Raw genomic sequence first — 12,605 nt, 5'->3', positions numbered from 1 at the left:
GTTCACGTGGTCAATTAATATGCCTTCCAGTATTATTTGTATACAAAGAACCCTACTAATCAAGAAATAATTTCCTTTTGAAAATTGAGCAAGTCATGCTTTGAATGGTTTGAATTTAGAGAATCTTTTGATGACTAAATTAAAATATGGATATTGTTACTAGGGGAAAATAGTTTTTTCCTAGGTTTTCTAAACCTTTAAGTAGGTACTTTAGACATGATGCTCATGTGCCTTAAGAAAACATCTCATTTCAGTGGAAAAAAATTTGATGAAACAAAATCTATGTCAATTTTAGTATCCCTGGTAACCTGTAAACTCCAGAATGCAATAGTCTAACACTTGTCAGTAAGAAGCAAATTCTGTGCTTAAGCACTCCCTTCTTCCTCCCCATACACATTTGTCTCAACTTGCTTATTTGGAAACAAAATTTTTATCTTTCCTCTTTAGTTCTTCCTTTGCTAGTGCTTCCTCATCTTTCTAACCTCTAAATGTTGTCCCAGGGCTTAGTCTTTGCATTTCTTCTGGCATACATTCTCCTAGGAATGTCACTAAATCTCAGGGCTTTAAATACCATCTATTTGATAAGGCTTGCAATTTGTATCTCCAGTCTGTACCTCTCCCTTTATCTCTAAATTCATATATCTGACAAATTTCTACTTGTATGTCTAATAATACCCTCAAACTTAATGTGTCCAAAAATTGAGCTGCTGGTCAATCACACTTTCAAACTAGTTTCTCTCACAGTCATCCCCACTTTAAAAAATAGTAACTCCATTCCTCTAGCTGTTTTAGCCAACATTTTTGACTCTTCTCTTTCTCACTTTCCACATCCAATCCATTAAGAAAATTCTGATGGCTCTATTTTCAAATATATCTAGAATCTGGTTACTTCTCAGCTGGTCCACAATTAGCATTCTGACCCAAGTTGGTCGTGTATAGATTATTGCAATTGCATAATTGGTTTCTGAACTCCCATTCTTCCATTGCTTCTCTCAATATGGATGCCAGTGGCTTCATATCTTACAGAGTAAAAGACAAAGCCCTTTGATGACCTATAACCTTCATGATCTGGTCATCCAAGAGCTCAATGAGGCCACTTCCTACTACCCCAACCTTGTTCATTCTACTCCAGCCTCACTGGCATCTATGTTGTTCTTTAAAGACTCCAAACATAATCTCACTTTATACTAACTGTTTCCCCTGGGTGGGACGCCTCACTCCCAGATATCCACATACCCTACTCCTACACTTTTTGTCAGATCTGTAGTCAAATGTCAATGAGACCTTCTTTAATCACCTTAGCTAAAATTTAATTCCTTGACACTTCCTACCCCCATTCCCAACTTTATTTATCTCTCTGTACTTAAACACCATTCTAGCATAGTATATATTATACTTATTACTACTGCTTATTGTCCACTGTTTCTCCATAGGATGTAGGATCTGTGAAAGAAGAGATTTTTGTCTATTTTTTTTCACTGTTAATCCTGAGTACCTAGAGCAGTAACTGACACATAGTTGAATCTCAGTTACTATTGGCTGCATAAAGGAACAGCTTTTTGAAAAATAAAACATCTGGCAGGGAGCAGTGGCTTACACCTGTAATCCCAGCACTTTGGGAGGCCAAGGTGGGCAGATCATGAGGTCAAGAGATTAAGGCCATCCTGACCAATATGGTAAAACCCTGTGTCTCTACTAAAAATACAAAAATTAGCTGGGCATTGTGGCATGCACCTGTAGTCCCAGCTACTAGTGATGCTGAGGCAGGAGAATTGCTTGAACCCAGGAGGCAGAGGTTGCAGTAAGCTGAGATGGTGACACTGCACTCCAGCCTGGCGACAGAGCAAGACTCTGTCTCAAAAATAAATAAATAAATAAAATAAAATATCAATAAAAGCCATACAATGTAATCTAAGACAATAATAAGATGTTCTGTGGACAGCTATCAATAAATTTACTTTGGCCAGGTTTGGTGGCTCATGCCTGTAATCCCAGCACTTTGGGAGCCCGAGGCAGGCAGATCACCTGAGGTCAGCAGTTCAAGACCAGCCTGGCCAACACGGTGAAATCTCGTCTCTACTAAAAATACGAAAATTAGCTGGCCATGGTGGTGCACGCCTGTAATCCCAGCTACTTGGGAGGCTGAGGCAGGCGAATTGCTTCAACCTTGAGGCAGAGATTGCAGTAAGCCGAGATCACACCATTGCACTCCAGCCAGGTGAGAGAGCAAAACTCTGTCTCAAAAAAATTAAAATAAAATAAATTTGCTTTGTTATAAATACAATGTGCATATTCTGTTTGGGGAAAGTAGATGTAGGGAATTCAACAAGTAAAAATCCAGTATTTTTCTTGAAATCATCTAAAAACAATACTCCAAACAGACACTATAAGCTATAAATGCAAAATGCCTCTCTCTTGCCTTATTTATACTATTAATCAATCATTATTTCATTAATAATTGATTTAAAAGGGGAAAAACTTTAGTAGAAGAATGTTTTTATGTGGTAGGGAAAATAAAAAATAGATTTTTAGGTATATTGGAGAAATCACCTGCTTGAAACTTAGAGCCTCATAAAAGTCCTCTTCTCCTCCAACCTGGGATGGATGAAATTCTGGTTAGTCATTAAACCTCCCACAGAAATAAGGTAGGAAGCATCTAGTCTTAGGATTGCATCTTTTCAAGTAGGTGTATCCTGATGTGATTATTTCTTGGTGACCCTGTTAGCATTGTATCTATCAAATTCAGAGGGAGAAGAAATAGAGGGGACTGGTTAGTAGACTGCTTTAAGTTTTAAGACTTAAAGTAGGCTAGTAGCAATCACTGTGTTTACTACTACTGTCACTATATGACTGATCAACTTAGTTGATACTTTGTTCTTCATTTTCCTTTTTTTCATCTTCTCTCCTTTCATTCATTTTATTCTCTTGTTCAATCATTTAGTCACTCAAATATCTGTAGTGTCTATCATTCTGTCAACCACTTCATAGGTAAACTTTATTTATTTTTATTTTTTCATGTTTGTGGGTACATATTAGGTATATATTTATGGGGTACATTAGATATTTTGGTACAGGCATACAATATATAATATTCACATCATGGAGAATCCATCCCCTCAAGCATTTATCCTTTGTGTTACAAACAACCCAATTATATTCAGTTATTTTTAAATGTGCAATTATATTATTATTGATTATTGTCCCTCTGTTGTGCTATCAAATACTAGGTCTTATTCATTCTTTCTATTTTTTGTACCCATTACCCATCCCCACCATCACCCCCACTGCTCTCCACTCTTGCCAGCCTATGCTTCTATACTCCCTTTTTTTTTTTCTTTTAGAGATGGGGTTTCTCCATGTTGGTCAGGCTGGTCTCTAACTCCCAACCTCAGGTGATCCACCTGCCTCGGCCTCCCAAAGTGCTGGGATTACAGGTGTGAGCCACCACGCCTGGCCCATCCTTCTATTCTCTACCTCCATTACTTCAATTGTTTTGATTTTTAGATCCCACAAATAAGTGAGAACAAACATGCCATGTTTGTTTTTCTATGCCTGGCTTATTTCACTTAATGATCTCCAGTTCCATCCTTATTGTGGCAAATAATTGAATCTCATTATTTTTTATGGCTGAATAGGATTCCATTAAGTATACATACTACACTTTCTTTATCCATTCATCTGTTGAGGATAGTTAGGTTACTCCAAATCTTGACTATTGTGAACAATGCTGCAATAAACATGGGGATGCAGATATCTCTTCAATATACTGACTTCCTTTCTTTTGGGTATATAGTATATATACTATACCCAGCAGGATTGCTGGATCACATGGTAGCTGTATTTTTAGTTTTTTGAGGAACCTCCAAACTGTTCTCCATAGTGGTTATACTAATTTAGATTCCCACCAACAGTGTACGAGGGTTCCCTTTTCTTCACATATTCACCAGTGTGTGTTATTGCCTGACTTTTGTATAAAAGCCATTTTAACTGGAGTAAAAGGCTATCTTACTGTATTATGTTGATGCAAAAGTAACTGTGGTTTTGCCATTACTTTTCAATGGCAAAAACTGCAATTACTTTTTAGTTTGATTTGCACTTCTCTGATGATCAGTGATGTTGAGCACCTATTCATATGCCATCTTCATTTGTCTGTCTTCATTTGAGAAATGTCTATTCAAATATTTTGCCCACTTTTAAATTTAAGAAATTAGATTTTTTTCTCACGTTATTATTTGACCTCCTTATATACTCTGGTTATTAATCTCTTGTCAGATAATTAGTTTGCAAATATTTTCTCCCATTCTGTGGGATGTCTCTTTACTTTGTTGACTGTGCAGAAGCTTTTTAACTTGATGTGATCTCATTTGTGCATTTTTTGCTTTGGTATTACACAAGAAATTTTGGCCCAGACCAATGTCCTAGAGTCCCCCCATTTTTTTTTCTTTTTTCTTTTTTTTTTTTTTGGTAATAGTTTCATAGTTTGCGGTCTTAGAGTAAAGTTTTTAATCCATTTTGACTGGATTTTTTGTAAGGTGAGAGACAGGGGTCAAGTTTCATTTTTCTGCATATAAATATCCAGTTTTCCCAGCACCATTTATTAGAGAGATTGTGTTTTCCTTAATGTATGTTCTTGGCACCTTTGTTGAAAATGAGTTCACTGTAGGTGTGTGGATTTGTTTCTGGGTTCTCTATTCTGTTCCATTGGTCTATGTGTCTGTTTTTGTACCTGTGCCATGCTATTTTGGTTACTATAGCTCTGTACTGTAATTTGAACTCAGGTAATGTGATTCCTCCAGTTTTGTTCCTTTTGCTCAGAATGACTTTGACTATTCTGGGTCTTTTGTGATTCCATATAAATTTTAGGATTGTTTTTTCTATTTATGTGAAGAATGTCATCAGTATTTTGATAGGAATTGCACTGAATTTGTTGACTGTTTTGGGCACTATGGACATTATAACAATATTAATTCTTCCAACCCATGAACATGAAATATCTTTCCATTTTTTGCCATCCTCTTCAATATCTTTCATCAGTATTTTATAGTTTTCATTGTAGAGATGCTCACTTCTTTGGTTAATTCCTAGTTACTTAATTTTACTTGTGGCTCCTGTAAATGAGATTACTTTTTACATTTCTTTTTTCATATTGTTCACTGTTAACACATAGAAATGCTACTGATTTTTGTATGCTGATTTTGTATCCTGCAACTTTACTGAATTTGTTTACCAGTCCTAATAGTTTTTTGGTGGAGTCTTTAGGTTTTTGCAAATAGAAGATCATATCATCTGCAAACAAGGATAAACTGGCTTCTTCCTTTCTAATTTGGATGTCCTTTATTTCTTTGTCTTGTCTGACTGCTTTAGCTAGGACTTCCAGTACTATAACGAGTAAGAGTGGTAAAAGTGCATATCCTTGTTATGTTCCAGATGTAAGAGGAAAGGCTTTCAGTTTTTTCACAGGCAAACTTTTAAAAAGAACTGTCTCCAATTGCTGTTTTGATTTCCTTACTTGTAACACGATCTTCTCAACCCATTTCAGGGTTGTGCTGCCATATACCATTAAAACTGCAGTTCCTAAACTTACCAAATACCTTAATGTCACTAAATCTAATGTGTGGTTTTTGTTTTGTTTCATTTTTGAGACAAGGTGTCACTCCATCACCTAGGCTGGAGTGCAGTGACATGATCTCAGCTCACTGTAGCCTCAACCTCCCAGGTTCAAGCGATCCTCTCACCTCAGCCTTCAGAGTAGCTGAGACTACAGACATGTGCCATGAAGCCTAGCTAATTTTATTTTTTGGGCGGGGGGGGATGGAGTCTTGCTCTGTTGCCCAGGCTGCAGTGCACAGGCACAATCTTGGCTCACTGCAACCTCCGCCTTCTAGGTTCAAGTGATTCTCCTGTCTCAGCCTCCCTAGTAGAATAGCTGGGATTACAGGCATGTGCCACCATGCCAGGCTAATTTTTTGTATTTTTAGTAGAGACGGGGTTTCACTGTGTTAGCCAGTGTGTTGTCGATCTCCTGACCTTGTGATCCACCCACCTTGCCCTCCCAAAGTGCTGGGATTACAGGCGTTGAGGCACCACGCCTGGCTAATTTTTTTATTTTGTAGAGACAGGGTCTCACTATGTTGCCTAGGCTGGTCTCATACTTCTAGATTTAACTGATCCTCCTGCTTCAGCCTCCCAAAGTGCTAAGATTACAGGTGTGAGCCATCACACCTGGTCTAATGATTTTTGTTAGTCCTCATCTTAGTTGCCCTTTTGGTAGCACACAACAGAGTTGACTATATAGTTCTTAATCATCCTTACTATGTACTTTGTAATAGCATAGACCACTTACATGACAGCACAATTTAGCTTGTTTTTCTTCTTTATATTTTAATTTTCTTTAAGCATAACACACATATGCTCAATGAATTATCACAAAGTGACCTCACCTGTGTAATTCCTACTCAAGTCAATAAATAGAACACTGCTGGCACTCCAGAACTCACCTCTATATTTCTCCCAATCACTATTCATGCCTCCTCCCCAAAAGTAACCACCATCCTAATATGTAACACTATAGATTAGTTTTAACTGTTCTGGAGCTTCACATAAATGGAATAACATAGCATGTACTATTTTGTGTCTGTTCTTCAGTGAACTCTTTGATAAAATATCTGTTTAAGCCTCTTGTTCATTTTCTACTGGGAAGCACTTATATATACTAGATAAAAGCCCTTTGTTCATTACAGGTGTTGCGAATATGTTATTCTACTCTGTGGTTTGCCTTTTCACTCTCTTAATGATGTATACGCAACCCAACACAAATTCTTTATTTGTTATTTTTAAGCTCATCAGCTATTATTAGTGTTAGTGCATTTTGTGTGTGGCCCAAGACAATTCTTCATCTGATGTGGCCCAGGGAAGCCAAAAGATTGGACATCCCTGGCTTAAGAAATCTTTCTTTATCCAAGATCATGAGAATATCCTACATTATTTCTAGAAGTTTTATTGTATTACTACCTCTCTTGTTCAGATCTTGGAATTGATTTTGTGTATGGTAATAAGGTAGTGGTCAATTCCTCCTCATCCCCACACTTCTCCAAAAAGATATCTTACTGACTCAGCACCAATGACTGAAAAGATCATCTTTTCCCTTACTGCCCTGCAAGGGCACCCTTTGTCACACCAAATGTCCTTATATATATGGGATCACTTCAGGACTTTCCATTCTATTTCACGATTTACTTATTCTTCCACCAACACATTATTGTATCTTTTTTTTTTTTTTAGATGGAGTCTCACTCTGTCACCAGGCTGGAGTGCAGTGGCCGGTTCTCGGCTCACTTCAACCTCTGCCCCCCGGGTTCAAGTGATTCTCCTGCCTTAGCTTCCTGAGTAGGTGGGACCACAAGTGCATGCCACCCACCATGACTGGCTAATTTTTTGTATTTTTAGTAGAGACGGGGTTTCGCCATATTGGCCAGGGTGGTCTCGAACTCCTGACCTTGTGATTCACCCGCCTGAGCCTCCCAAAGTTATACTTTTTAAACAGATCTTGATACTAGTGGATTAAGTCTTCTCACCTTGTTTTCCTCTACTTTGGCTACACTTGGTCTGTGGCATTTTGAGATGAATTTTAGAATCAATTTGCCAATTTGTAGACGTGTACGTGGTGGTAAGGTTGGGCGACAGAAATTTTGAAATTTATTGAAATTTTGATCTTAAAGAGAACTGACATTATATTAAGTCTTCTAAATCATCATCATGGTATACAACCATCTATTTATTTAAATCATTTTTTTTCTTTTATACTTTAAAGTTCTCTATGTAGAAGTCCTTCACATCTCTTATTAGATCTTTTTCTCTAGGAATTTGTTATCGTGATGCTATAATAAACAGGATATTTAAATTATTTGTTTCCTGTTTATTGCTAGTATATAGAAATACAATCAATCTTTGTACACTAACTTATATTTTAGTTTCTATGTGTATTCATCCTATCTTACTATCTAAAAAAATGTTCTAAGAGCAGAAATCTTATATTTCTTTTCATTCTTAGCAACTGGCATAGAATGTTACATATACAGCAATTATTCAATGAAATACTTGACAGCAGAAATTTTGGCTAAAGACAAATCACTTGGAGATAACAACAGGAAAACAGAACAATTATCTAATTCAAGATGAGACTGGTATGTAAGGAAGAATGGCTCCAGAAGTAGTGTTTTTCCACATAATATTTATGAGGATAGCTTTTAGTGCAAATTTAGGACATTCGCTCTGAAAATGATTATGGACTGTCATGAGTCAGGATGGCTACCAGACTTGCTAAGCACAAAAGATAAGGATTGGCTCTAGAGTAGACATTTTTGTCACCTTATGTTTGTCTTTGGGCCCCGTACGTTGAACACTGTAGATATTTAACAATTTCCTATATAGTTCTCTCTTCCATAACATTGTAATAATTATTGAGACTATAGTTGTACTTCCTCAAAATCCATTGACTTTTATGGGTCAAAGTTTGAAGGGTGAAAGATTCCTGGAGAATTGGTAAAGATAACAGTCAGGTCGGATGCAGTGGCTCACGCTTGTAATCCCAGCAGTTTGGGAGGCTGAGGCAGGTGGATCACGAGGCCAGAAGTTCGAGACCAGCCTGGCCAATGTGGTGAAATCCAGTCTCTACTAAACATACAAAAATTAGCCAGGCAAGGTGGTGCATGTCTGTAGTCCCAGCTACTTGGGAGGCTGAGGCAGGAGAATTGCTTGAACTCAGGAGGTGGAGGCTATAGTGAGCCAAGATGGCGCCACTGCACTGCACTCCAGCCTGGGCAACAGAGCAAGACTCGGTTTCAAAAAAAAAAAAAGACAATAGTCAACACGTCATTGCAATTGAAAGAAGGTGACTCTAAGCTAGTTTAACTTACATAGAAGTTGGATGTAAAATATAAACAGTCTATAAAATGGTTACACCCAGACAGGTTTTTAGTAGAATTTAGGACCACACCTAAGCTGGTTTCAACAAAACATGTTAAAGAAGTACAGTGGAAATAAGATGAGAGAAAAATCTCACTTCTCTAAGGTGACTCCTTGGAAAGAAGTATGTGCTAACTCAACTAGTTTCTAGGAAAGCAACAACTATTACAGAATAAAAAGAAAAATAACAGATTTAAATTCTGACCAAAAGGATTCAAATTCTGACCAAAAGTTTGGGGTTCCACTTAGAAATGAAGAAAAAGGCAACCTCTTCCAAAATCCCTAACCAAACCCTGATTTTAGAAAATATAACCAAAATTACAGAATTATCCATATTGATCACCATAGAGAAATAAATGATTCCATCTACTTATCAAATGTCAAAAGTCTATGGGTCACTAAGCAAATAATAACACAACAATGTAAAGCACCAAACCAATTCCTGCTTTTCAAATTCCTTCATTATTCTATTTAATCTTAATTATGTTCTTTTAAAATTACCTGACCCGTCTGATTATTTAAATATCAATTATTAAAAATAAAAACATTTAACAGAATACATTTGGTAGGGAATGGAGAAAGAGGTAGCTGCTTTCATATTGACATTAACTCTGAGTATATAATAATGGAAGTAAGGTTTCTTTAGTAACCTTACTGGAAAAATGGAAGTAGGGTTTCTCCCTTCTGTCACCTATTCCAACCATAGTCCAGCATATTACTTTTGTGAGACATGCAAAATTAACTTAGCTAAATTAGCCTGATCTGATATCACACTGTACAAGACAACACCAGTAGCTACCTGAAGAAGATATATCTAAACCCCTAAACACTAAGTTCCAACACATACTGGATCTCTTATGAACCTCAGTGCTTCAACAAGATGACCAAATACTCTCTCAAAATCTACAGATAAGCAATAAAACCAGATGCAACACATTATCCCATCTGCCTAGGACTAAACAGCAACCTTACTAGTACTCACCTGAAGTCTATCTCTTTAAAACAACTTTGCTGTCAGTCGGTTATAAAGAACAGAACTCTCTAACGACCTCTAACTCTCAATGTGCCATTGATTTCAACGCATTTACTTAACAGGAAATGCAGGATGTTTTGTTTTACTCAGTAACAAGTCCATAAATGACAGGATAAAAGCTAGGAATTTATTTCCTTTTCGTAGTAGCTTACCCAGTTTAGTGGTGCCCTCTGGTGGGTACTCAGGAAACTGACCCTCGGAAGGGACACTGACAGTTCTCCTCAGGCATCGCCCTTTGGTGGAATCTGTCTGCTGCTCCTGTCCCCCTTCCACAGGTATCTAGTTAACCAAAAGAAAAATATGAAATTTATCAGTGAACTGACCATAACTAACTTCTGACTGAATAATGGTTTTAATCAATGAAGACAGAAGTGTGTAACAAAGAGTAAGGCAGGAGAAATATAGATATAAAGTATATACAATGGTAAGGTATTACCAACTCCTTTACAGGAAGCTTTCCTTTAAAAAGAAAACTGAAACATCAGGAAAGGTGAGTATGCAAATTACACAAAGTATGTACAAATCATAACCAGGTGTGTACTTGCTCCTGGAAACAAAACACTCACACAAATAAAAGGTTCTTCTATATCAGAAACTGGTTCACAAGCTCCAATTTTGTTCAGTGTTAAATAAAATAAATGGAAATAAAAGTTGACCAGAAAGATTTAGCTTCAAAATTCTCTTAAAAGATTTTATTAAATAAAAATTTTCTTCATCCAAATTTTCTTCAATTTTAGAACTGAGAACTTAGACATAGTTAATAAATCACATTTTCAGTGGAAACTTGTATAGTTACCATTTTCTTCCAAAGGTCAGACTGTTTTTATAATCCTAAAAAGCATTTTTTCTGACGTAATTTCAGAAACATATCAACTGGTTATTTGCATATGTGGAATGAGAACTATGAATAGTGAAAAAAAATATCTAATGCCAATAACCACTTTAAAACTTACAAAGCAGGTTATCATTGTAGAGTAATGGGATGGCTTGAAGTTGTGGTTTTGGTTTTTTTTTTTTCCTAGTAATGCTAAGTATTCAGTAATGAGATTTTACTAGTAACTTTTATCAGAATTAAGAACTGTGTGACATCCTAGAGCAGGGCGTGGTGGCTCATGCCTGTAATCCCAGCACTTCGGGAAGCTGAGGCAGGCAGATCACAAGGTCAGGAATTCGAGACCAGTCTGGCCAACATGGTGAAACCCCATTTCTACTAAAAATACAAAAATTAGCCAGGCATGGAGCTACTTGGGAGGCTGAGGCAGAAGAATGGCTTGAACCTGGGAGGTGGAGGTTGTGGTGAGACGAGATCACACCACTGCACTCCAGCCTGGGTAATAAGAGCAAAACTCCAACTTAAAAAAAAAAAAAAAATTAAAAAAAGATTGTAACATCCTAGTTTGAGAAAGTAATTAATCATAATTCCTAATTTATTATGATTCCAATACTGCTTTCAATAAATTTCGGTAATAAAACACTGAGTTCTTATACGTGCAAGTTTAATGAATTTATATGTGTGACATTTTGAGGGAGGCATTATCTCCTTTTTTTTTTTTTAATCTTTTTTTTAGAGATGGGGTCTCGATATGTTGCCCAGGATGGAGTGCAGTGGCTATTCACAGGTGCAATCCCACTACTGGTGAGCATAGGAGTTTCGACCTTCTCTGTTTCCAACCTGGGCGGGTTCACCCCTACTTAGGCAACCTGGTGGTCACTCACTCCTGGGAGGCCACCATACTGATGCTGAACTTAGTGCAGACAATCGATTAGCATAACGCACTACAGCCCAGAATTCCTCGGCTCAAGCAAACCTCCCACCTCAGCTTCCCGAGTAGCTGGAACTACAGGCATGCACTACCGCACCTGGCTATTATGTCCTTTTAAGAGATGGGAAATGAATGATTTATTTCTCCAAATAATTATAATGGACACGTATCACATCAATTGATCCAGCAAAACTGGGACAGATACAGGCTTAAGTGTACATGCCTTCTGCTTTGCTTCAGTAATCCAACTCCTATGACTCAGGTCAAGGAGATGATGGCAAGGAAAACTCTCTGTTACTGAGAATCCAAGAAGCAAATTCCTAACGCCTCCATAAGCACTTAAAATTTTCATACTCCTTATAGAACCCGCAATTCTCCCATTTCCTCATTACCATAACTATGGTTACTCTTTGCACACTGAGAAACTGAAAGCCAGAATTAAGAAATGTAAATTACAAAATTAAGTCAAGGCCAAACAATAGCATCAATAAAGACATGAACTCTTCCAAAAGTACTCGGTAATATAAAACGTCACAAACAGTAATCTAAGTCATCTGTCCCTTTCAGGATGGAAATTTTATTATCTCTACCTAAATAATTAAAAGAGTATCACCGATAGGTTTAAATGACTATCTCCTATTAAAAAAGGCAAAACATATCCTGTATCTGCCTTATAAGTGGGAAGAATGAGAGTAAATTTGGAAAAAATAGTCTAGTTCTTTGAAGAAATAGTTGAATCTAAATAAATAAACTATTGATAATAGTTCTAAAAATGCCTATTATCTTAAATAATAAAGGCCTAAACCATGCAGAAAAAAAGCAGGAGTTTTTTATGGTGTTTTAGG

The 12,605-nt window shown here is 37.0% G+C and overlaps 1 protein-coding gene across 5 annotated transcripts in view; it reads right to left on the bottom strand.

Annotated features, from left to right (window-relative positions):
- The window catches only part of RASAL2 (RAS protein activator like 2), a 375,087-nt gene that overhangs the window by 165,131 nt on the left and 197,351 nt on the right, over nucleotides 1-12,605 (bottom strand). For all 5 annotated transcript variants that reach the window (XM_012444491.3, XM_012444487.3, XM_012444488.3 and 2 more), the window contains exon 3: nucleotides 10,150-10,276. In XM_012444491.3, coding sequence (XP_012299914.1) covers nucleotides 10,150-10,276 — 127 coding nt within the window. The remainder of the gene's footprint in view (nucleotides 1-10,149; nucleotides 10,277-12,605) is intronic.

This window comes from Aotus nancymaae, unplaced genomic scaffold (assembly GCF_030222135.1).
Source record: "Aotus nancymaae isolate 86718 unplaced genomic scaffold, 86718_ANA_hifiasm-v0.15.2.pri h1tg000108l, whole genome shotgun sequence".
NCBI lineage: Eukaryota > Metazoa > Chordata > Mammalia > Primates > Aotidae > Aotus > Aotus nancymaae.
This window is presented reverse-complemented; position numbering and strand designations above follow the sequence as displayed.